At 36.4% G+C, this 22,592-nt stretch overlaps 1 protein-coding gene, 1 long non-coding RNA gene and 1 other non-coding gene across 3 annotated transcripts; 2 read left to right on the forward strand and 1 right to left on the reverse strand.

The window, feature by feature from the left end:
* Window positions 1-3,324: 3,324 nt before the first annotated feature.
* LOC114581105 lies at window positions 3,325-3,427 on the reverse strand. The gene has a single exon (XR_003702923.1). It is a non-coding gene; the product is annotated as a U6 spliceosomal RNA (small nuclear RNA).
* A 9,640-nt stretch (window positions 3,428-13,067) lies between these two features.
* Window positions 13,068-21,837, forward strand: LOC110110477 (thioredoxin H1). The gene is made up of 3 exons (XM_020841972.2): window positions 13,068-13,229; window positions 21,291-21,413; window positions 21,493-21,837. Exons 1-3 carry the CDS (start codon window positions 13,143-13,145, stop codon window positions 21,628-21,630), a joined length of 348 nt encoding a protein of 115 aa, XP_020697631.1. The 5' UTR covers window positions 13,068-13,142; the 3' UTR covers window positions 21,631-21,837.
* LOC114581100 lies at window positions 13,236-15,503 on the forward strand. The gene is made up of 2 exons (XR_003702913.1): window positions 13,236-13,428; window positions 13,575-15,503. It is a non-coding gene; the product is annotated as an uncharacterized LOC114581100 (long non-coding RNA).
* Window positions 21,838-22,592: the final 755 nt, after the last annotated feature.

Below are 22,592 nucleotides of genomic sequence, written 5' to 3' on the forward strand. Positions count from 1 at the left end.
TCTGGAGTCTTCCATGATATCGCTAAGAAAAAGCAGCCTACGGTGTCCTCGTGCAAATAATTTTATCTGTACGAGAATAAAACCATTTAAACATTTATTACTGAATAAACATAGTAACAGGATCAATTTAAAACTTAAATGTGCACTTACAAACTTCATGACAAATATGCTTGTGTCAGGCATTAGGTATATGCAGTCATACAGTTTTCCAGACTTTACCTTCAGTTTCCCAACAAGAAGAACCCAGTGCTTCTGGTAAATTATGGGTTGAACAATAAGTTTGCTTTCTTCAACTGAAACTGGATTAATGTGTTCGATAAAAATTTGATAATCCTGATTGAATGACTTGTATACCTGCAATAATTCAGTTCCATAAGGAAAAAGAAACGTGAAATAAAAATATTAAAATATTATTTATACTTACCCTGTACAATGGAGAAATATACAAATAACGTTGAAATTTCTCCGCCATTAACCTACTCTGCTCAAGTAAAAAGAAAGCAAATGCATCAACATGGTTATCACCTAACCAATCATTTGTGAGCAGAAAGTTAATATCTGATCTTTTTATTTCAATGTTTCCAGATGCAAATATTTTGTGCTCCCTACAAAAAATAAAGAAAAATATAATGTTAGAGCGCAACCATAGCACAACCGTAGCGCAACTATAGCCCAACTATAGCGCAATTATAGTGCAACCATAGCGCAACAATAGCACAACCATAGCGCAACAATAGCGCAACTATAGCGCAACTATAACGCAACTATAGCGCAACTATATCACAACTATAGCGCAACCATAGCGCAACTTTAGCGCAACTATAGCGCAACTAAAACGCAACTAAACTTACTTTGTATTAAATTTTTTGAAACATTCATCCATAAATTTTTGTTTTTGCTCTGATAGAAAAGGCTTCCCTGGATAATTCATAATCCATATATATATTATCATCATCATCATCATCAAAAATATATCTTGATCGGGCACGAATCTTAGGGCAAAATCAAGTTGGAAACTATAGAAATTAAAATTGAGACCATCTAAACTTGATTTCAGAAAACTTATAGTCAACTGAACATCTCAAAAACACAAACCCAACGACACCAAATTCAAGTTAGTCCGAGTCCAAATGGGTCCAAATCAAGTACCCGAAACATTGTTGAAAGGTTCAAACCACATTTTGGATTACCAATCAGTTTTCAAACACGACATGCCTATAGTTGAATCGAGCGGCTCGACGAGATGAATCCAACGAGACTAATATCACTAAATTTTGATATCATTAAGACATTCAAATGCCCAATAAATAGTCTACAATAAATGGATCCAATATCAACCGTCCATCCAAACCACTCCCAAAACACTCTTTCATCTATTTACAAGTCATATCACTCTAGAAAATCTATAAATATATCATTTCTTTCCCTTGAAAAGAAACCAAGCCAAAGGAAAAGAAGTAAGAGAAAGATCGGACATCGCTCTTGCCTCCTTACTCCTCCTCGACCACCAACCAGAGTTTTGTCAGACCACGCCTAACGGCGGAGTTTCGCAGGACCACCGCATGAAGCCGGAGTTTTGCCGGACCACCACATGATGTCGGGATTGTCGGAGTTCCGCCGGACCACCACCTGACGACCCAAGTTCCGCCAGACCACCACTTGACGACGGAGTTCCGCTGACTACCACCTAACGACAGAGTTCCGCTGGACCACCATCTGACCCTTGGAGTTTCGCCGGACCACCACCTGACTTCCAGAGTTCTACCGGACCGCCACCTAACTCTTAGAATTCCACCGGACCACCACCTGACGCTGAAGTTCCGCAAAACCACTGACGGATGCCAAAGTTCTGCCACTACGCTGCTAGACTACCAACTGACATCGAACTTTCAAGTGACATCAGACTTTCGCGGGACCACCAAGTAAGCAAGAGTTTGGTCGGACCACCAAATGACATTAGAATTTCATCTACCCCCGACTTCAATCATATGTTTGACATTTGTAATCTGATAGCCCTTGAGGGCAAGTCAGTCAATCGTAATATACTTAAATTCTAGTATAATCATTTTCAATTGGGTCATACCCCGTGCTATAATTTTCATCCAATTAATTCATAAATATAACTTACTAGGTCTCTTGATTTTTGCTCCTCCGTTCATGATAAAATATTCCGTGTTATTCTGTAACATCGTGGTTGTGCTGAACTTAATTCAAGGCTAAGTTGATAAATTCACTATTCCAAAATATTCATACTTGCATACAAAATATCATCTATAAATTTTTTTTAATCTATAAAAAAAAATTATCAACTACTAAGTGCGAAGCTCCTCTATGAATTTGATACAAAGCATCCCATATAAACATTCATATCTCCTCCCCAACTTCCCCATCACAATTATTTTCTTCAACAACTTTGATTGCATTTTTAAGCTCAGCACTTCCATTTATTTCTGACACAGTCAACTATTGATATAGTGATCCTTTTCTATTTAGCATCATTATCATCACTACTATTATTTGCAATTTACTTTAATAAGGTTGCTTTCAAACTTTACAAAAAAAGACATTTATCATGATGTGGCAGCTTAGAAGGGCCAGCTGAATGCCAAATTGATGAGAATTTATTACTTCCGGTCACGGGATACTGTTCGGAGGTGAATCAGGACGCGCCACATCACTATTTTGTTATGTATCAGTGCTGCATACCGCTTTGTACTAGATGATGTGATGCATTCTGATTCACTTTTGGACGATTCAATGACTGTACGTAATAATTTCTCCATGTTGACAGACCATTTATATCTCAACTGAGGGATTTATTATTAAATTTCCCAATTTAATTGATAAGGCTCATTGATGTGGCTAAACTGCATGCGAGTGTATTCAATATATCACATGCGCGTTATTTTATAAATTTGTATTTAATAATTATTTGAATTTTATTATTATATTTCTTCTTATCCCCACAAGTTGGTGGGTTATTTATGGCTGCATTTAGGGTTTTCTATTTTGAGGGTTTTGAATATCCAGGCATTTAGATGATTGCATTTTAAATATAAAGTATTTTATGAATAAATTTGCAATTCATTTTGAGTGCATTTATTGTTTTCTATTTTGAGTAAGTTTTAAATATTAAATATGGGTAGAAGTAATGATATTCTCCATTTTTTTTTTTTGGGACATTTAGGTCATTTAAGGCAAACTCACATACACAACGCATACACAAAGACTCGAACCCAAGAGCTCTTAGTTGGAAGCATAAGCTCTCAACCAACAGGCCAAGATGAGCTGTGTCGATACTTAAATTATTCAAACCAAGCAGAGAGAAATTTGGACCATTTCTCGATTTATGCGTGTCATCCATGCTCAGGGGGCATGCTAATCTCTTATTTATCGTTCCAATATTGATAGAAGTAATGATATTCGCCTGTTTTCAATGGTGTGTATGTCCATTGTCTACTGCTACTAGTCTTCGCCCCCAACCGCTTGCTATCAATTGCAATCTATTATCACCGCATGTAGTTGTGTTGTCACAATTATTGTCAAACATGTTGCCATCACCACCCATCATCGCGATCGATCGATATCTTCGACCACCGCCAAAATAGTTGCCAACAATCAACAATAGTTTGAAATACAATGTTATTTTTACTTTGTATTCCTGTACTTAATACTCAATAAAAATAATGAAATTTTTGTATTTATAGTGTACTCAATCAAATTATATTTTACTTTGCACCATCTTTTTTTTATCATACATTTGTTTTTCATCTTAGAAATAAAAAAAATAAAAAATTTTAAAACTAAAATCAGTTAAAAATTAATGTATTCTTCTCATGAAATACTTCGACAATACCAAATTGATCTCACTTCAAAAAAAGCAATGGCAAAAAAGAAGAAGTTTCTCTTCAAAAAAATTTCATTTTATAAGCCTCACAGAGGCGGAATTACTCTTTTTTGAGGGTGAGCAAAATATGATTAATAAATGCATTATTTATGAATGAAATAAAAAAGAAATTTATTTCTTAAAATTTGAGTAACTGTATTTATTAAAGATGAACAAATTAAATTAAAACACTTCTTCCTCTAAAAAAAGATTTTAGAGTTTTATAGTGGGCATCTCGTCAGATAAGAATTTGATGCTTTGAAGGTTATGCTTTTTAAGAATTCCGACAAAAGCGGTACCCGCCCATGCTTAGCTCGGTTGGTGGACGCGCTCGGTTGGAAAGCCCCATCCCGAGTTTGATGCCCTCGAGCGGCAGTCGCAACTTCAGTGGGGGCCTCAAAGCGCCGGCTACAGGTACAGTGGCGTGGGTGGCCCAATAGGTCAAGCGGAATTTAAAGATCGCCAAACACACTCGGACAGTTCCTCATCATTAAAAAAAAAAATTTATATACAAAAGCTGGAAGTGGGCTATTATTCCCTCTTACTTTTTCTTTTATGTTGCATTTCGGTTAACAAATAATTGGACTTTCTGACATTTCATTTCAGTGAAGAATTTGTGCTCGTTTGTGTTTTGTGTAGGCCCCGCATTCCTACGGCTAATAATGAAAGCTTTTTTAATTTGGCATTTAATGAATTTTAACTGACTTTTTTTTTTTTTAGAACGGGTATCGACCCGCTGCCACGTCAGCTTGTACGTGCTTGGCAACTGACTTTCTTGATCTATTAATTAGATGTTTTAGATTCTAATTAAGAGGTCTTATATTTGAGTCATGTATAGCTATTAAGTGTGTGTGAGTTTTAGCGTTATCTCTTAATTCTAAAAAAAAAAAGTATTTAAGGAATTTTAATACACCTTTTGCCATAAATAGAAAACTTTCGGAAAAGAAGAACAAAAATTTAAGTATGAAAATAATAAAACCCTATTTTGTAAATTTAAATAATCATTTTTTTAATGAATTATTCCATTCAAATAGATTTGTGGCAAAGAAAACATTAAGAGATCCTCACTATGTAGAGGTGAAAGTGGACTGAGTTGGCTTGAGCTTGACTTGTTAGCAAGCTTACGAGTTGAGCTTATCGAGCCATGAATTCGAGCTCGAGACTATATTGAAGGGCGTATATTAAATGAGCTTGAGCTCTATACTAAAGGGCGTATATTAAATGAGCTTGAGATCGAGCCGAAGATTGGCTCAGCTTGAAAGCTCGTTGAGCCGCTTGATTAAACTAAATGTATTTAGTAATTAATTTAAATTAGTATTATGTAATATATTTTAATAATTTCAGATTAATTTTATATTAAAAATTAAAAAAGTTATACAATAATTGATTTTTTTTTAATTTAAAATTACGAAATCGAATCTGTTGTGTCCTGGAATATTCGCAGCGGTAGAGAAATATATAGTTTAATGTCTTAACATTGTATAAAGATCCAGCACACAAACAGATAAGTGAGAGGGTGTAGCATTCATAAGAGACACCAGAGTTTTTACGTGGAAAACCCCTAAAAAGGGGGAAAAAACACGTGGCCTAGCCTAGTTGAAAATGATTCAACTAGAATTTGAGTTGGTTACAAAAGGCTGAATCGCCTCCAAGGGCGATCAGATTACAACTAGTAACTGTTTGATAGGAGTCTGGTGTTAGACCCGGCGTCACCTGGAAGTTTGAGTGTTAGTTGGTAGTCTGGCCTTGAACAGAACTTCAGTCCTTGAGCAGAACGTTGGGCCTTCAGCAGAACGTCGAGCCTTGAGCAGAATGTTGGGCCTTGAGCAGAGCGTCGGGCCTTGAGCAGAGCGTCGGGCCTTGAGTAGAGCGTCGGGTCTTGACCAGAATGTCGGGCCTTGAGCAGAGCGTCGGGCCTTCAGCAGAACGTCGGGCCTTTAGGAGAATGTCAGGCCTTGAGCAGAATGTCGGGCCTTGAGCAGAGCGTCGAGCCTTCAGCAGAACGTCGGGCCAGAATGTCGGGCTAGAACGTCGGGCCACAACGCCGAGCCTTTAGAAGGTGGTGCAACGAAGCTCCGGCGGTGGTCTGACAAGCTCTGGTGGTGGTCCGGCGAGGTTCCGGCGGTGGTCCGGCGAGATACGATGGTGGTCCAGCGAGGTTCCAGAGGTGGTGCGGCAAGCTCCTATGGTGGTCCGGCGAGGTTCCGTCGGTGGTCGAGGAGGAGCTTCTTTCTTCTCTTCCTTCTCTTCTCCTCTTCTCTTCCCTTCTTGCTTCCCCCCTCCTTTGTGAAGAATGATGGCTCTATTTATAGATTTTATGGAGTGGCATAGCTCGTAAATAGGCGTGAGATCAGGGGCGAATAGGGAGTGGTTGAATGGACAGCCGATATCAAATCCTACGATCGTGCACCGTTTGTTGGACATTTGAAGGTCTTAGAGATGTTGGAATTCGGCGATCTTAGGCTATTTGGATTCGTCTCGTCGAGCCGTTCGACTCGAGTATAAGCTCGTAAAAATCGGAGACCGTTTGGTAACTCAAACAGTGGTATGAAGCTCCCAACAGCACTCCAGTTCCTTAATTTGGGCTCATTTGGGCTCGGATTGAGTTGAATTTTGTGTCGTTGGATTCGTACTTCCGAGACGCTCAGTTCGACTATAAGTTTGTTGAAATCGGAGTTCATATGGTCTCCGAATTAATTTTTAAAGTTTCCAATTTTATTTTGCATCGAAACTCATGCCCAATCAAGATAATTTTTTGACGACGTATCAGAACCCAACAATCGAATCAAGCTTGAGCCTTCTAAACGAGCTTGAGCCTATGATTTTTTAACGAGTCGAGCTCGAGCTTGAGCTTAGCAATAACTAAAGAAATTTACTCAATTGGAATTGAACAGTTATTCAACCCGACTCATCTACATCCCTATCACTATACAAATATATATGAACGAATAGGAATAATGTGATGACAAAGTGAATAGTGTTCGCAGGACCAGCGAATTTGACAAAAAGAATAATTCACTAAAATTATTTAAATTATCTGAATAAGAGAATTTTTTAGGGTTTATATTAAATAAAGAAAAAAATTGTGTCCATGTCCAAATGAAAAATTAGTTGTTATAAATTTAAATATATATTATATTCAGTTTAAAAAAATATTAAATTTTTAATTATAGTATCCTCATATGCTTCTTAGGGGCTATTTGATTTGCTAAAAAAGAATATAATGTAAAATAACTACAGTGTAAAAGGAATACATCATAAAAAGGAATAAAACATAAAAAAAAAATACTTCATAGTTATTTAGATGAGTGTAAGATAAATGCACGTGAATATTTTTTTGTTTGGTTTAAAATAAATGAATGTAGTGTAAAATCTCAATATCGTGGTCGGTGGTGGTGGCCACTGGCGAGTAGCGATGGGTGGCGACTGTTGTTGGGAGGTGGCGGGTGGCTGAGGTCAAGTGAGTTTGATTGCAGTGTAAACGATTCTAGCCAGAAATTAAGCAAGTTTATTTTAACTCAGAAATCAACTAAAATGATCTACACTACATTTATTTTACTTTACTTTGCATTACTTTTTCTTCTAATAAAACACCAATATTTTCAAAACTAGTACATTTGGAACCCTCTACACTCATTTTACTTCCAATGTAACAGTCTCTTAACGAAAGCAAAAAAGAAAAATGGTTAGTTTTGATATATCATCAAAAAATTATCTTGATCGGGCACGAATATCGAGGAAAATCAAGCTGGAAACTTCAAAAATTAAATCCAAGATCACCTGAACTCCGATTTCAGTGAACTTGTAGTCAAACTGAGCATCTCGAAAATACGAACTCAACGACACAAAATTCGACTCAATCCGAGCCCAAATGAGTCCAAATCAAGCACCCGAAACACTATTAGAAAGTTCAAACCACAATTTGAGTCACCAAACGGTTTCCAAAATATGACTTGCTTGTAGTCGAATCGAGTGGCTCGACGAGACGAATCCAACGAGCCCAAAGATCGCGGAATTTCAACATCATTAAAACCTTCAAATGTCTGACGAACGGTACATGATCAAGAGATTCAATAGCAGTCATCCATCCAACCACTCCCCCATTTAGACATGATCTCTCACATATTTACGAGTCATACAACTCCAAAAATATGTAAATAGACCTATCATTTCTCTTGAGAGGGGACCCAAGCAAGAAGACGAAGAAGAGAAGGGTAGGAGGGAATAAACTCCTCCCCGACCACCGCCAGGATTCTGCCCGACTTCCATGGGATGCCGAAATTCCGCCCGACCTCCTAGTGACATTGAATTCCGCAAGACCTCCAAGTGACGTTGGAATTTTGCTCGACTTCCAAGTGATGTCGGAATTTTGCTCGACCTCCAAGTGACTCCAGAATTTCAGCAAACTTATAGTCAAATTCAGCATTTCGAAAATACAAACTCAACGACACCAAATTCGACTCAATCCGAGCCCAAATGAGTCGAAATCAAGCACCAAAGCACTATTAGAAAGTTTAAACCACAATTTGAGTCACCAAACAGTTTCCAAATATGACGTGCTTATAGTCGAATCAAGCGACTCGACGAGAAGAATCCAACGAGCCCAAGATCGCCGAATTTCAACATCATTAAAACCTTCAAATGTCTGACGAATGGTACACGATCAAGAGATTCAATATCGGTCGTCCATCCAACCACTCCCCATTTACCTATTATCTTTCACTTATTTACGAGCCATGCCACTCTAGAGATATGCAAATAAACCTCTTATTTCTCTTGAGAGGGGACCCAATCAAGAAGAAGAAGAAGAAGAGAAGAGTAGGAGGGAAGAAACTCCTCCTCGACCACCGCTGTGATTCTGCCCGACTTCCACGAGACGCCGAAAATTCCGCCCGACCTCCTAGTGACGCCAAATTCCGCTCGACCTCCAAGTGACGCTGGAATTCTGTCAGTCTTCCAACTGATGATGGAATTCTTTCTGACCTCCAAGTGACACCAGAATTTCGTCCGACCATCTAATGATGATGGAGTTTCACCCAAGCTTCAAGTGATGTCGGAATTCTGCTCGACCTCCAAGTGACGCCAGACCTTCGAATGATGCCGGAGTTTCACCCGAACTTTAAATGACGTCGGAGTTCTTTCCAACCTTCAAGTGATGATGGAGTTTCACCCAAACTCTAAGTGACACCGGAATTTTGCCGACCTTCAAATGATGATGAAGTTTTATTCGAACTCTGAGTGACGCCGGAGTTCTTTCCGACCTTCAAGTGACATTGGAGTTTCACCCAAACTCCAAGTGACACCGGAATTCCGCCCGACCTCCAAGTGACGTTGGAATTCTATCAGACCTCTAAGTGACGCTGGAGTTCTCCTCGGACGCCAACTGACGTTGGACTTCTACCTTTTGTCAAACTTTCGCAGGACTTCTATCTGATACTGGATTTCTATATATTGTTGGAATTATATCTGACATTATCCTTTCAACCTCTTTCACCCGCCGACTACGATCCTTTTGACTTACATCGCCCACCTACTACAGTCCTTCCAACCTCTGTCACCTGCCGACTACGATCCTTCTGACCTCCGTCACCCGCCGATTACGTTCCTTCCGACCTCCGTCACCCGCCGATTACGTTCCTTCCGACCTCCGTCACCCGTCGATTACGGTCCTTCCGACTTACATCGCCCGTCGACTACAGTCCTTCCGACTTACGTTGCCCACCGACTATAGTCCTTCAGACTTACATTGCCCATCAACTATGGTCATTATGACCAAGCGAACAAATCAACAGTGATTCTTTGTATCATCATGTAATGTACTCTGTAAGATGTACATCAAGCTAAGACCTTCCCCCAAGGAAGGGCCTCATTTGTAATTAACTGCAATACTAGTGGATTCATTTAAATTGGGCTATACCCCATGGTTTTCCCCCTTTTTCAGGAGTTTTCCACGTAAAAATCTTGGTGTTTCTAGTGAGTGAATGGCGAACATCTCTTTTTATTTGTATGTGTGTTGGATCTTCATACAATGCTAAGACATTAAACTTTATATTTCTCTACCGCCGCAAATACTCCAGGATGCAACAAGTTTTAAAGCAGAACATTATATCGACCTCTCTTATAAATAGGTCATTCTAGCAACTCATACTCTTGTAATGTTCCCATCTCTAATTTAAGTTTTTAATATAAAAAATTAAGTGTCTCCTATATTCTCTTAAATTTTTATGGAAAACTAGTAAGCTTAAAAATCCAAAGAATATTTTATAACTCAACAAGAAATAACATTGATATATCATCAAATAAATATATTGATTGTGCACGAATTTTGAGGCAAATTCATATTGGAAACTTCTAAAATTAAATTCGGGATCATTTGAACTATGATTTCAACAAACTTATAATTAAACTGAATGTCTTGAAGAGACAAACCCAACGACACCAAATTTGATCAAATTTGAGTCCAAATGGGACCAAATAAAGGATCCAAAGCACGTTCTGAAGCTTCAAAGTATAAATTGGACAACCAAATAAATTCAAAATATGACATGCTTATAGTTTGTAAAAGCCTTAAATTTTTAAGAACTTTTTTTGGGTTTTTACATGCATACCACTTTATTTCATACTATTTACATATCTAACATTTAAAATATTAATATTACATGACTATCACCCATAAAAGAAATTTGGATACATGAAATAAAATATTAAAGTTTATAAGATGTTATGAATGGTATACATGAATTATAGGAGTAGTATATTCAATATTAAAGTTGTATATGAGTGATATACATGTAATATTAATATTTTGGGTATTAGATATATAAATAGCATGAAATAAAGTGATATGTATGTAAATTTCTCTTATACTATAAATGGTTGAAGTAACTCCTATGGCAAATAAGATTAGACAAAGTCACCTAAGATGATTTTGTCACATAAATTGTCCTGGGCAAGGCTTAAATCAAGAAATAACCCTTAGGCATGCTGGTGATACGCAGTGGGGTTTATACTATAAATCAATTTTAAGATTAATTACAATGTTTTCTACAGTAATTGATGTTTTGGAAATCATTTTGAAAGATGGCATAAGCTCAGAACAAAAAGGTGAGGCATATACTTTATTAGAATCTTTACAGACCTTTGAGTTTACCTTTTGCCTACATCTTATGAAAGATATTCTTGGTATCACTAATGAACTATCACAAATTTTACAGAGAGGAAAACAAGATATTGTTAATGCTATATTTTTGGTGTGTATATGTAAAAAAAGTCCCTACTTCTTTTGATGATCTAATTAGTAGAATAGATGTATTGAACCAGGCCTATATAAAGAAATGTAGACTTAGATCTAAAAAAGAAAGTATTAAAAATAATCGTTTGCTTCGAAAGGCCTAAAATGACGTGGTGCAATAATAAAAAAATTAAAGAAACGTTTGCTTCGCTCCTAAGATTTCCTTGCCGCGTTAAATAAAATAAAATAAAAAAAAAATGTAAAGTGACCTTTTTTTTTGGCCTTGGTTGGGCGATCAATGGGAATTGAATTGAATAAATAGCTTTTCTTTTACAAATGTGTATGAATGGATGCTGATTTCTCAAAATTAAATATTACAGAAAATAATATCTGTATATGAGGAGTTTATGTGATTAAATAAGAAATATGATGCAATTTTGTAAATATCAGAGCATTTTGATATTGAGCTAAAATTTTTTCATAATTGATTTTTAAATAATTTAAAACATAGTTTGAATAAACTCTTAATTGAGATGATACGACGGAAAGAAAATTAATAATGCCAAAAAGACCTTCATTTAAGTCCAAATTTGCACTAAATTAGGTAATCATGGGCTCGATTGTAAATTTTAGAAGTCAAATATTTCTCGAATTTTGCGTGCTTATAATCTGAATATTTGTTTTGATAAGATGAACTCACCAAAGATGTTAAAGCATTGAGATTATATTTTTGAGCATAAATGAGTAGAATTCCCCTTCTATAATAGGAAGATAGACCGTGTTTCTACACATTTAATAAAGAACTGCCAATAATTCTTAGATTTAGAGAACTTCAGAGCTATGCACATTATTACAGTAGTCTTTGTGTATATTACTTGACAATTGTTAGTCAACATTAACACATTATCACCACCGTTTTGACATATTTGTTGACCAACACTGATACCTGTTATCAACACTACACGGACCACCTGTATTACCTAACATAGTTTATCGACCAACATTGACATCATCGTTATATTTTTTTTGTGGCTTTTGAGTCAATTAAGACAAACATACACATAAAACACATACGCAAACTTCAAATCCAAGGCCTATTGGCTGGTAGCCAAAGCTCTCAATCAACATATCAATGTGAGCTGTGTCATCCACCCACAATTGTTCTACTTTCGATATTATTTCTTGCCAATAACTAAAATCTGATGTCTATAAGCAACCAACATGTGACATTCTAGAGTAAAATAAAGTTTTAAAGGCAAGCTGTTCGACTTTCTTATATTATGTATGATTGATAATCCAAAATATGGGATCAATATTTCTTATGACATAATCCTCTATAATTAATTATATCTTCAAAATGATTCATAAACACAATCTTGATTAGGGACATCAATATGATTAGGATTTGTTATCAATTGGATTCAATTTACTTAAATTTGATGGACATAATTATGTGGTCCAAAATATAAAAATCTTAAATTTTTATTTTTATTTTTATGATATTCAAATATTTAACAATATTTTATACAAGTGAAATATAATTTTTATGTATATATTGAAGTAATTAAAATACAAAAAATATTATATAAACAAATATTAATGTTTGGATATTTGATACGCCAATAACAATTATGTGATATGCAAATAAAATTTTCAAATATTTAGATTTAACACAATTTTTTTTCCCGAAAATTTAGATTATACACAACTTCACAAAATTCGTAAAAGCCCCATACAAACTTCTTAACCACGCATCGCACCTTTGAACTTTTTTGACCGTGAAATGAACGCGGACGGAATCTTTAGAAACGTGAACGGACGGGTTATATTTCATTATTCCGTATGCAATTACGCATGATTGCATGATGATTAAACAAAATTAAATTAGAAGTAGGGCAAATATGTAATTAATCGTTTGAAATGGCCTATAAAACGGAGGAGCCGGACCGGCCGCTTCGGCAAGGATTGTGCAGTCTAATTGTTCTTTTGTGTTCTTTTGGGAGATCTAGAGAAAAAGAATCGGAAATGGCGGAAGAGGGAGCCGTGATCGGATGCCACACCGTTGACGAATGGAACCATCAGCTTGGACAGGCTAAGGAGTCCAGCAAACTGGTAAAATTCACTATATTCTTTCTCTTATCTCTTGATCAAATTGCTAGCCCGCTTCGATTTCTTGTCCTGCAAGCTGATTCGTTGATGTGTTTGTGATGGTACTGATTGGAAATGCCTCGCGCCTTTGTCGGATTATGAGGATCGGGATTTCTTCTGTTGGTGATGGGTTTGATGGGATCGGTTTAATTTTAAAGAGCATGTATGAGATATGATGAGGATTTTTGTTTTGTTTTGTTTTTTTTGTATTTGTTTATTGATATTGTTTGATCCATTTATGTGGATACGCGTCTGACCTATTTTCATTTGCCGTTTATTTCCGAATGTGTGGGTTTCTATTATTTGCAGAAAGTAGGGTTTATGCATTTGAAGCGTAAATTCTACTTGAGGATCGTCATGCGGTGGCCCTGAATCTGCCTACTTCGCTTAGTTATCTTTTACCCGTTAGTTTCTACTTCAAATCATGGCAGTTAACGGGCTTTGCAGAAACTTTATATTTGATTCATTTGATTTGAATTTTATTTTGATCCATAAACTTGTTTTTCATGGAGATAAATCTATTACCTTACTTAAGTTGCTGAGCTGTTGTTCTTCTCCTCATTCATGATCACTGTATTTAACATAATAAATATTTATTACTTAGTGATGGATTTCCGGTTGTTGGTAGATTAAGTGATATCCTGTAGATTCATCGCATTCTTTTTGGATCGGATCCTCAATGCTTCTTTACCGTACCAGTTTGTGCATCTGCATGGTTTTATGAAAGAAAAAAAGCTATACGCCCCAAAAAAATAGTCTTCATGCAAGTGTTTTGACTTTTGGGTGTTGATATTACCTCCGAGTCCATCATATTGGAGTAAAAAGATATATTGGACGGATATCTACTGTATGCAACATTACAAATTATTGTTGGCGGGCCCGTGGGTTGACATAATTGCGCTGAATTAAGGTATTTGATGTGTATTTCATAACTTTGGTTAGCTCCAGTTCGTGAACGGCATATGACAATGAAAAGTCCTTTAGGGTCCGAACAGTAGCAATCAGCATCCTTCTTAACTGTGTGGAAATGTGGAATTATAATTTAATTTCATGTAATTGTTTTGGATTTTCTTCCCTAGCGTCTTATTGAGCTAGTTTGAATTTGTACCGAGTAGCACGATCCCCCATAACAACTGAAGTGAAATAGAACCATTAAAATTTTAATTTATACGTGCTTTATGTCAAGTTTTTTCATGCTTGAATTTGGGCTTTCAAAAAATCACTATGGGATTGTTTGGTTGGATGAAAAAGAAATGAAGAGTAAAATGAAATATAATATAAAAAATGAAGTGTATTAAAATTTTTTGATGTTATTTAGTTGAGTGTATGATAAATGCATGTTCTTTTTTTTTTTTTAAGTAAAATGAATGTAGTGTAAAGCTCAAGGATGGTGGTAGCCTATAGCTGGTGGGGGGCTGTAGCAGTGGTGTCAGCCAATGGCGAGTGGCTACTGACGAAGGACGGGCTGTTGTAGCTTTCTATGGAAATGACAAAATTACAGACTAATATTTTCTAATAAGTTATGAGTAAACTAGAGTGAATTCCAAATACACAAAATTTTTTTTTGCATATCTTTTACTTTAGACCGTACAAATATTTTCAAAACCCATCTATTTGTTACAACCCTTTTACTTCAAAGTTCAAACCAAACAAACCCTAAATAAGCTAGGAAGGCTTTAATTGTTTAAAACTTTAAATAGACATAAAAATTATTCGCCTTTACATGAAGTGTTGTTTTATCTTTTGAAAACTAGTATTCCACGATGTAAATTAGTTGTATTGGGATAAGACTGCATAAACTCAATTGAAGATGGGGTTTAGTTGGCGTAGTATGCTTAGAAAATTCAGATCTAAAATTGGCTCTTAGTTTTGGGCTGAGAGCAATGCAAATCTTTGCGAGCCATTGGATTTCTGCATTTACAAGGGTCTATATTCTATTTAAAAATTTCTTAAGGTTGCTTTTAGTTTTCTCTCAAATACCTTAATACCATTTGCTCATTCCAAATTTTTTTTTTATTAACATTCTGTTTGGGCTGTTCATATATGAATGATTATTTGTTGTGTTGGCCATTTAAGCTTTTTCTCACACTTATATTGGTATCTCTCTCTCCCTAAGTCTTGTATCGACTACTTTCATCTTAATTTAAGTTTTTTGTTAGTTTATATTTTCCTATTGTTCAAAAGAATGGAAATATGTATGAGCGCACGACTTCCAAACTTGAAGTTGGGTTATTAGAATTGAAACATGTCTTTGGATTAATATTTGATGAGAAAATATTATGACTATTTTAATAGATCAATTATATCATATGATTTTTTGAGTGTTGTGCAGTAAAATCACTAGTAGCCAAGTTGACTGTGATAATTGTGAGACTCTTAATATATAGACTTCATTAAGTTTGGAAGTTAGAATAAGATGGTTTATGATACATAAACAAAAAGAGTAGCACTTAAAGATAAGATAATGAACGAAGTTAGCTGATATTGACATAATAAAGGATAGAAGAGCCGATATCATGGAAAGATTGTAGGCGGAATTGGATAGGCCTATGATAACATGATTAGAAGTTGGGTACCAATATCTGCATAATTTAGAGTTAACCTCTAGTGTGCTAGCACCAAACGACAATAAATGGAGAACAAAGATACATAAAGCAGAGCCCTAATAATTGAATATAAGGATTGTTGATGATTAATATTGATTATGACCATATTTGTTTCTCATGTTTGTGAATTTGTATACGTCAGCATAGAAGGAATCTACATTAACAAGTTTTAATTTGCTACACTCATTGACTTGCTTGTTTCTCTTAAAGCTTTTTGCTTTTCAGCAGTGTATGAAATTATGCAATATAAGTATAACCAAGCTGCCAAAAGTATGAGATGCGCTAAACCTACAGCTGGTCCGCATTTGTGTATACCTAGACACTTGTCAATATCAACTTCCTTTTTATCATATTCCTATGCTTATGAACAATGCTGTATTATTGGTTGTATATTTGTTAAGATAAAGATGATATACCAACCAATTTTTAAAATTGCGTAATCGGGTATTGAGGCGTTTTTTGTTCGTGAGGCGAGGCATTAGCCATAAAGCGTTTTGGGACGTAAGCTTCAAAATCAAAATATTGCGTAAACATAAAATAAAAAAAAATTTCATATACTAATGAGTAAATAATATAAAATATAAAAAAACACAAGATATGAAGTAAAATCAAAATATTCCAATAATAAGACAACATGAAATATAGTTCAACTCAAAATTCTATCTTAATCAAATCACAGTGTTCTTTTCATTAACATATAATTCAAAAAATAAATATCAATAACATATCACATAAGAACTCATAAGACATCAGCACTGTCACCCGCGGTTCAAAAATGACGGAAGACGCTGGGGGCCGAATAGATAAATATCAGGTTAGGGTTTTGTTTTGTTTTGTTTTGTTTTTAAATTTTATTTTAAGAGGCGGACGCCATTAAAACCTGAGGCGAGACGCGTCTTAGTAAACTTGAGGCGTTCGCCTCATTCCCTGCTTTCATTGCGTAGGCTTTGAGGCTTTAAAGAATTAAATTGCGTTGAGGCGTGGCTTTTATTGCACAAGTTTAAACCATGATATCAACGTTGTATGAAATACTGTGAAACACACGATTTTTAATTTAAGCAATTATTTTTTTGCCATTTTGGACAATCATTTGAAATGCCATGGATGGCTACTTTCATGGTTGCCTTTTTATGTTTATATGAGAAATTTGTTCTAGTTTAATGGTTTGATCTACATTGATTCTTTTTTTTTTTTAATTAAATTTTTGCAAGTTTATTCAACTGAAGAAGCATGATAAAATACTATCGAAAAGAGGTTTTAATTCATGGGAGATTCATCCTCCTAGGCCACCTCTGAGCAACCATATAGTTTCTTCAATGTAACTTGACAATATCCACAACAATCATGGGTGTTGCTGACATGTAACTAGCATATAGGTCACAACATCACAAAATGACCATCCAAGTTCCACTGTGGTTATCTAAATAAAACCCGTTGGTTGAAAAGAGGAGGGCATCACAAAAGAACTTTAGGAGAATTTCAGGTTATGGGCAGAGGAGTAAAAGCTTGAGCTGAATAAGATTAACGCATATTGATAAGGAAAACTTATATATCTCAAGTATTTCCTATCAATCTTTGAAAAATTGCGAGAATTCTCCACAAAAGTCCACACAAAAGCAGGAAAATAGTAGATAATTTATAATATTTGATGAAATGGAAATGGAAATGCCAAGATACAATTGATCTTCTATTCGAGAGGAGAATCTTTCTCTCCCAAATCTCTAGACGCAGCTAGAGCCCAAAGGAAACCTAAAATCTAAGATATCTCCAACTTCAGCCAAAATCAAGATGCCCTAACCCTAGGAAAACAAACTATTTAATGCATACAATTCAAAAGGAAATATCTAAACAACTCCTAAATTCAAATTTCCCTCATAACTCTCTAAAAAATGCTTCCAAAATAGCTTCGGGTTGCTTGTTGCTTGCGTTCAGCGCATACAAGGGGCGGAAGAGTTTCGCCCAATTTAATGTGAGTCGGTCCCGTATGGACCGGCTGGACCAGTCTATCAATACTCCCCTTTCAAAGATTCACCTTGTCCTCAAGGTGGAAATATGTTCGTGTTCCCGCGGAGGTGGTCATCTTTGAGGTGGTTGAAAAACTTTACCGAATTGCTGAATCAAGGGCTGAATTGAAAGAGAAACATCCCCTCCCTCCTCAAATCTGATCACCACTAGCCTGTGTAGTCCTACCAGATAATCTTCCCCCATCTTTTGCATGTCCCTAACCATAATCTTAAGTGATATCATGGCTTTGGATAGCCCTGCATCTCCCCTTATAACCACATTTCTTCCATCCACCATTAATTCCATCATGAGTGCTCCCCAATTGTCCTCGGTTTCCCCAAAGGTTTGCAATCATTTCATTCCCATGATGACATCAGTACTTCCTAACTCTAGTGGGAGAAAATCTTCCCTTATCTGAATCCCCTAGATGATCAACACCACTCCTCTACAGATCCCCTGACCTTTCTCCACCTTCCCTATACTCATCATCACCCCATAATAATCGGTGTCCACCAATTTCACTCTCAATTGGTTGACAACCTGAGTGAAAATGAAATTATGGGTAGCCCCACTGTCAATCAAAACAACCATCTCCATGTCTGCTATTTCCCCCTTCACCTTCATCGTATTATTCGAAGTGAATCATACTATTGAATTCAAGGAGACCTCAGCCAGATCCAAATGAAGCTTCTCCTCCATCTCTTCCTCAACTACCCCTCACATCGCTCCTCTGTTTCCTCGTCATCACAGACGGTGAGAACCTGAAGAGTTTGGTCCTTGTATTGGTGTCCTGGCGTATACTTCTCCTTGCACCTGAAACACAACCCCTTTGCCCTCCTCTCCTGCATCTCTTTCTTTGTCAGCCTCTTGAAATTTTTCCCACTCCCTCCTCCTACTGGCTTCTCCCTAGTGGTCTCATTAATGTTGCCTGTTGCATGCTCCTTGGGTGCTAGAAGCGTGGTCGTCGTCCTGTAAGAGCCTCCCGAGTTGTTGCTCCTGGCTCCCTTCTCTAGATTCTTTTGATTTTCCACCAGCTAGGCCAACTTCATGGCCTCCTCAAAGTCACGAGGCATCAGAACCTTCACTGATGCTCAGATCTCTGCCTTCAACCCTTTCATGATGTTCCCCTCCAATACCGTATCTAATAATCGCTTCATCCTGCTGGCTAGGTGCTCAAATTGCTCCTGGTAGTCTGCTATTGATCCATCTTGTGCCAGAGCAAAGAATTGCTCATAGAAATCTCCTTCTCGGTCGGTTCGGAAACGTTCTATTATGCAGTCCTTGAATTCCCTCCAGTCTCTGATAGGTCTCATCTAGTCTCTCCATTGATACCATGACATTGCCTTCCCCTCCAAACATAGACCTGTTGCTGTAGCTTCTCATCCTCCGTTAGCCCATTAATGGCAAAGTACCTCTCCACCTTATATATCCACCCATACGCATCCTCCCCCTTAAAGATAGACATCTTCAACTTCCTCACCTTTTGATCTCCACCATTCTCTCTTATTCCTCCATAGCTTCTCCTCTCCCAAGTGCTCTACTCATCCCACGTCTCTTGGTTTTCCCTTGCCCTGCCATAGCCCCAACCCACTTCGAATTCCCCTCTTCTTCCTTCTTCCTTCAAAATGAACACCTCGGCGACCATAATGTCCCTCCCGACGTTCCCAATCAACACCCTTTTGCCCGTCTCCCCATGGCCCATACCCATACCTTTCTCCATACCTATCTTCTCTATACTCTCTCTAGAAATGCTCCAAATAGAGTTTCCTTCTTTCTCCCTCCTCGATTTCCACCTCATCTTTCTCTCTACGAATTTTAGAATTCGTGTTTTTTCCTTCCTCCCCTTTTGCCACGGAAGCCGTTGTTTGGTTATGGATTTCCAACATTTTCTTTATCTTGTCATGGAGATCGGCTACTTGTCCTTCCATGGAGGAAATCATTTCCTCCATCATTGTCTTGATTTGGTTCATCTCCCCTTCAAGCCTTTCTTCTAGCGCATTAACTTTTTTGGCCGCCATCTCGATCCAAAAATTCAGGATTTGGATTACAAAAACAGCAACTTCGTCATTTCCCGACCAAAAATCAGCCGCTTAAATTCGCCAAAATCAGCCCACGAACGGTCCCAAGACCTGCTCTGATACCAATTTGATAGGAGCACTTGTAGATCTCAAGTATTTCCTATCATTCTTCAAAAAACAGCTAGAATTATCCACAAAAGTCCACACAAAAACGGGAAAACAATAAATAATTTGTAATATTTGATGAAATGGAAATGAAAAATACCAAGATACAATCGATCCTCTATTCGAGAGGAGGATCTTTCTCTCCCAAATCTCTAGACGCAGCTAAAGCCCAAAGGAAACCTATAATCTAAGAGATCTATAATTTCAGCCAAATTCAAGATGCCCTAACCCTAGGAAACATACTATTTAATGCATACAAATCAAAAGGAAACCTCTAAATAGCCCCTACATTCAAATTTCCCTCCTAACTTCCGAAAAAATCCTTCCAAAACAGCTATGGGTGGCTTGCGGCTTGCGTTCGGCCCATACAGGGGGCGGAAGAGTTCCTCCCCATTTAACGTGAGCCGGTCCCGCATGGACCGGCTGGACCAATCCATGGACCGGTCTATCACGTGAGCGTGACAATATTAATCGATCCTTACAGGCATGCCTATATTTTAGTCTGTGGTATGCACACCTTAAACCATTAATCATTTGCCATTTTATGCCTCATTTGGTTGCTGGAACTTCACGAATATATTTTCTTAAAAATCATAAAAATTTACGAATTCCATTATTTTGTTGGATGTATTTAGAAATCTACGTTAGTTTAAATCTACAAATTATTGTAAAACTCTATCAAATATATTGATTTCAATTTCATTAGTAAACTGCATCAAAACAAAACCTTTTTTTTTTCTAAACATGCGATCTATTTACAATCATCTAAAAGAGCCATTGGTAGGAAATTTTCTAATGCTATCATATTCTGTTTTAAAAACTATTATTTTCAGTATGGGAAAGTTTAACTTAGGCCTCATTTGTTAGCAGATATCTTTCTATAAAATTTTAGTGAGAAATAATTGTTTCAAAATTGACTTTTTCTAACGGAGAAACAAAAGTAAAAAGCTTTGAAAATCAGTAAGATAATGGAGATATGAAAAACACAGTTTTACAAAAGTTATGCATCCAAACAGCAACCCAAATTATTTTTCACATTTCGAACGGAAACGACACTAATTAAGCCATCTCAAGCGAGGCATTAATGTCCACGAGCTTACCTCACACTTGTATTGTCACTCTAGAACGTATTATAGTATTGTTGTTACGAACTTTAAACTTCATAATTAGAACAACTTTATAAATTATCATATTTGGAAAGGTTAGTATTCATTTTTCAAATCAACCTGCAGGTTGTAGTGGATTTTACTGCCTCCTGGTGCGGCCCCTGCCGCATTATTGCTCCAATTTTTGCCGAGCTCGCTAAGAAGTTCACTAATGCAATCTTCCTTAAAGTTGATGTTGATGAACTGAAGGTATGAGACATTTGCTTGTTTTTTTTATTCTATCCATCAACATATATTTCTTTCTTATCTAATCATGCAACTATATCAGACGGTTTCCGAAGAATGGAAAGTAACGGCAATGCCAACCTTCATCTTCCTCAAAGACGGTGAAGTTGTGGACAAGTTGGTGGGTGCTCACAAGGATGAACTCCCCAAGAAGGTTGAGCTTCTACTCAATAAGCAGTGATGCTTATCTGGTTTGAATTCAGCAGAATAATATTGTGTGTGCCTATGGCCCTATTTAAATACTCGCGTCTTATCTAAATAAAGCCAAGTTGGAGTATTGAACTGTTCATGGCTTTTTATGACGGATTATCATCATGTATCCTTTACTTTTATAATACTAAGGCAGTGTGCTTTCTCCCTGTATGATACACATGCTTTGTTGTGAAAAAAAAAGAAAAAAGAAAAAAGAAAAAAAAGAGAGAGGTATCTCCTTTGCCGAGTGTTTCGTACTGAAGTTTAAGCTCCTGTCTAGGTGGTTTTGTTACTTGCGGAGACCGGATGCAGAGAATTGTCCAATTTTGTCTCTGTAAACAGTAAAAGCATAGTTATTGTTCTTTACTGTGCTTGTACTGTTTACTGCTGTGCTTTTTTTGTTCACAAAGACAAAACCGGTCGATTCTCTGTGTCCGATTTTGACACGTAATAGTCTTTCCGTGTTGTCTAGGTCATATTGTTGGTTAAACATTGGAAAAAATTTGAGTACAAATTATATTTGGATGAAGTTAAAAACTATGCAATTTATTTTAAAATTAATGCAATATAAATTATTTATATGCCAATGAGAAAATACTTCAATAATAAATGTTGTTCATTCTAATTTAATATAATTATACGTATCCTAATATAATATAATAATGTATGTATTATGGATTTTCAATTTAGCACTTATACTTATGATGTTACTTCCAGAGAGATCTACAGACACATCACAGAATACTCGCTATACGATATTTTCATACATTTAGCTTTTCACTTTCATCAAGTTTACATAGAAATTCAATTTTTTTTAACATTTAGTTCATAAGATTACTCATACCTAATTTATAAATCATTAGAATATGAAATACATGATATTAATACACATATTCCGATGTATATTTATATATACTCTACTTACACTTATGCCTCTCTTTAATCTCCCAC

The sequence above is a fragment of the Dendrobium catenatum genome, unplaced genomic scaffold, assembly GCF_001605985.2.
Source record: "Dendrobium catenatum unplaced genomic scaffold, ASM160598v2 fragScaff_scaffold_1520, whole genome shotgun sequence".
Classification (NCBI taxonomy): Eukaryota; Viridiplantae; Streptophyta; class Magnoliopsida; order Asparagales; family Orchidaceae; genus Dendrobium; species Dendrobium catenatum.

What these genes read in the sequence shown, in the direction of transcription:
- LOC110110477 (XM_020841972.2), top strand. Translation starts at nt 13,143, where the DNA reads ATGGCGGAAGAGGGAGCCGTGATCGGATGCCACACCGTTGACGAATGG. An exon ending in CTAAGGAGTCCAGCAAACTG is followed by an intron (nt 13,230 to 21,290) that starts GTAAAATTCACT and finishes ATCAACCTGCAG; the next exon opens with GTTGTAGTGGATTTTACTGC. An exon ending in TTGATGTTGATGAACTGAAG is followed by an intron (nt 21,414 to 21,492) that starts GTATGAGACATT and finishes CAACTATATCAG; the next exon opens with ACGGTTTCCGAAGAATGGAA.